Here is a 2095-nt window from a genome sequence, read left to right as displayed (position 1 = left end):
AGACCCTGTCTTAAGGGAGTCAAGTCAAAAGCAATGTCCTTCTCTGGCCTCTGCCTGTCTGCTTGGGTACACATACCTGTAAACACACGCACACATACAACAGAGAGACGAATAGACACAGAGAAAGACAGAAAGGTTAAACTGAAGAGTCATAGCAGAACGGGACGCGTTTGCAGGAGAACGGTAGTCTGCTTCCCAGGTCAAGGGGAGTGGGTGCTGGAAAGACAGGCTCTGCAGGGAGCAGGGAATGTCACTGCGGGGAAGGTGTGTGCTGTGCTGTCAGAAAAGTGAGCAGCCCAGTGTCATCCAAGTGGGTGCCATAGATCCATCCAGCTGACTGACAGGGTGTTTCAGCTCTGGGACATGCATGTTTTGGACACCTGCATTGTCTCATAAGCCTGTGTCATCCCCCCCCCCACCACCAACCAGGTTGGTTCTAGAAGCAAATGCTGAGTCTCCAGTCTCCATGTTGACAAGTCCCTTTGTAGAAACATATGGAAATGTGATACATTCCAGGCCAGGGGTGGTGGTTAATTTGTAGTTTGTTACAAGCCTGTAACTAGTGCCAGTGGGGTGAGCAGCCTCTGAGATCTGTCAATGAGGAATGAGACTGGTCCCACCAGTTCCACAAGACGGACAGGCACCTTGTCACCACCCACACAGCAGCAGCCAGCACACACGTGTGCACATGAACTCACATGGGCACAGGGGGGTGTGGGTACCAGTGGATGTGGCCTAGACTTCTAGGGCCTGACAAGACCTGCATCATCCAATTGCACAGATCTTGCTATAGATCAGAAAATAACTGATTTTTCCTTCAAACAAGAAGAGATTTCCTTTGTTTCTGCTTAAAATACCAGCTGTAAAGAAGAAGAGAACAGGCCCCAGCCTCCAGCCTGTGGGCCGTGCTAGTGCTGAAGAATGGTCGCTTGCAGGATGTGGCTGGAGCCATTTTTATTTTCCCCTTCTGATTAGGAAGGGCTGGTCTCTGGCTCACCTGGGCAGCCTCCATCAGATTCCAGTTTCCACAAGGGCCCTCTGTCCAGCTGCCTCCCAATTCTTTCCTCCACAAAGACAGTGGGGCGAAGGGGACAGCATTGATTCTGGGCCCAAATCCCACTGATGTGGCCAGTCCTGGCCTACAAGCTCCTATGCAGTAAGTGTGAATCGCAGACGAATTTGAAAGTCTAATTCCATGTACACAGCTGCAGAAAACACAGCTGAACCATGTTAGAGGTTAAGGCTGTGTCAGGCCTTGGAGAATCTGGCTGCGTTCCTCCACAAGATGAACACGCCAGGAGCATGTCATATGTGCACACACATCACAGCACTCCACACTTAGTACCATACAGACATCTCCACATGCATCACACCACACAAGTCACAGTGCACTCAAGCACACCCACTTTCACACACCACATATGTACCTGTCACAAATGCACTCACACATGCCCACCCCACACTCACAAGATTAAGGCCACATCCCCATCCTGAGACCAGGGCCTGGGGCATTTGCTGAGCCTCTCCCTGGTCCTTGAATCAGCACAAGGGTCCTCCCTTCCCTCCCTTCGCAACTCCTAGGGCCAACACAAAGGCCAACTCCGACTTCAAGGCGCCAGCTACAGACTTCTGGGGACTTTCAAGGCCTTGACATCCACACACTTCCCAGCTGGTGGGAAAATGACCATCTTGGAAATCACCCTTCAGCTGGGCATCGCTCACCCACGTGTTCACGCCAGCCTCACGCACACACTTGCATGCACACACGGACGTGCACCCTGAGCCCAGCCAGGGCGCCCCGCAGGAGCCTTTGGGGTCCAGCGGATGGTTCTCCAAGGGAGGCCTGCCATCTGCAGCATCCTGCCGATGAGGCTGCGGGCGCGGCCGGGGGTCACCTCTGCGCCGCCGGGGACGTGGCCGGAGGGGCCCCCGCGTGTGGGCGGCTGCGGGAAGGCGGCGGGGCCTTTAAGGGGCGGGGTTGCGGGTGGAGGCCACACCCGCCCCCAGGCCCGGCCTCTGCTGGCCGCCGGCAGGACGCCCCGGGGCTGCGCGGGGAGGAAGCGCGGCGGGTCGCGGTCCCGGCACTTGGCAGCTG

General features: G+C 55.8%; 1 protein-coding gene across 1 annotated transcript in view; it reads left to right on the top strand.

The window, feature by feature from the left end:
- The first annotated feature begins 1866 nt into the window (after positions 1–1866).
- The window catches only part of C2cd2 (C2 calcium dependent domain containing 2), a 60076-nt gene continuing 59847 nt past the window's right edge, over positions 1867–2095 (top strand). Inside the window, exon 1 of the mRNA XM_029560792.1 lies at positions 1867–2075. Within this exon, the coding sequence (XP_029416652.1) occupies positions 1867–2075 (209 nt within the window). The remainder of the gene's footprint in view (positions 2076–2095) is intronic.

Source organism: Nannospalax galili, unplaced genomic scaffold (assembly GCF_000622305.1).
Source record: "Nannospalax galili isolate Female #2095 unplaced genomic scaffold, S.galili_v1.0 scaffold652, whole genome shotgun sequence".
Lineage (NCBI taxonomy): Eukaryota > Metazoa > Chordata > Mammalia > Rodentia > Spalacidae > Nannospalax > Nannospalax galili.
This window is presented reverse-complemented; position numbering and strand designations above follow the sequence as displayed.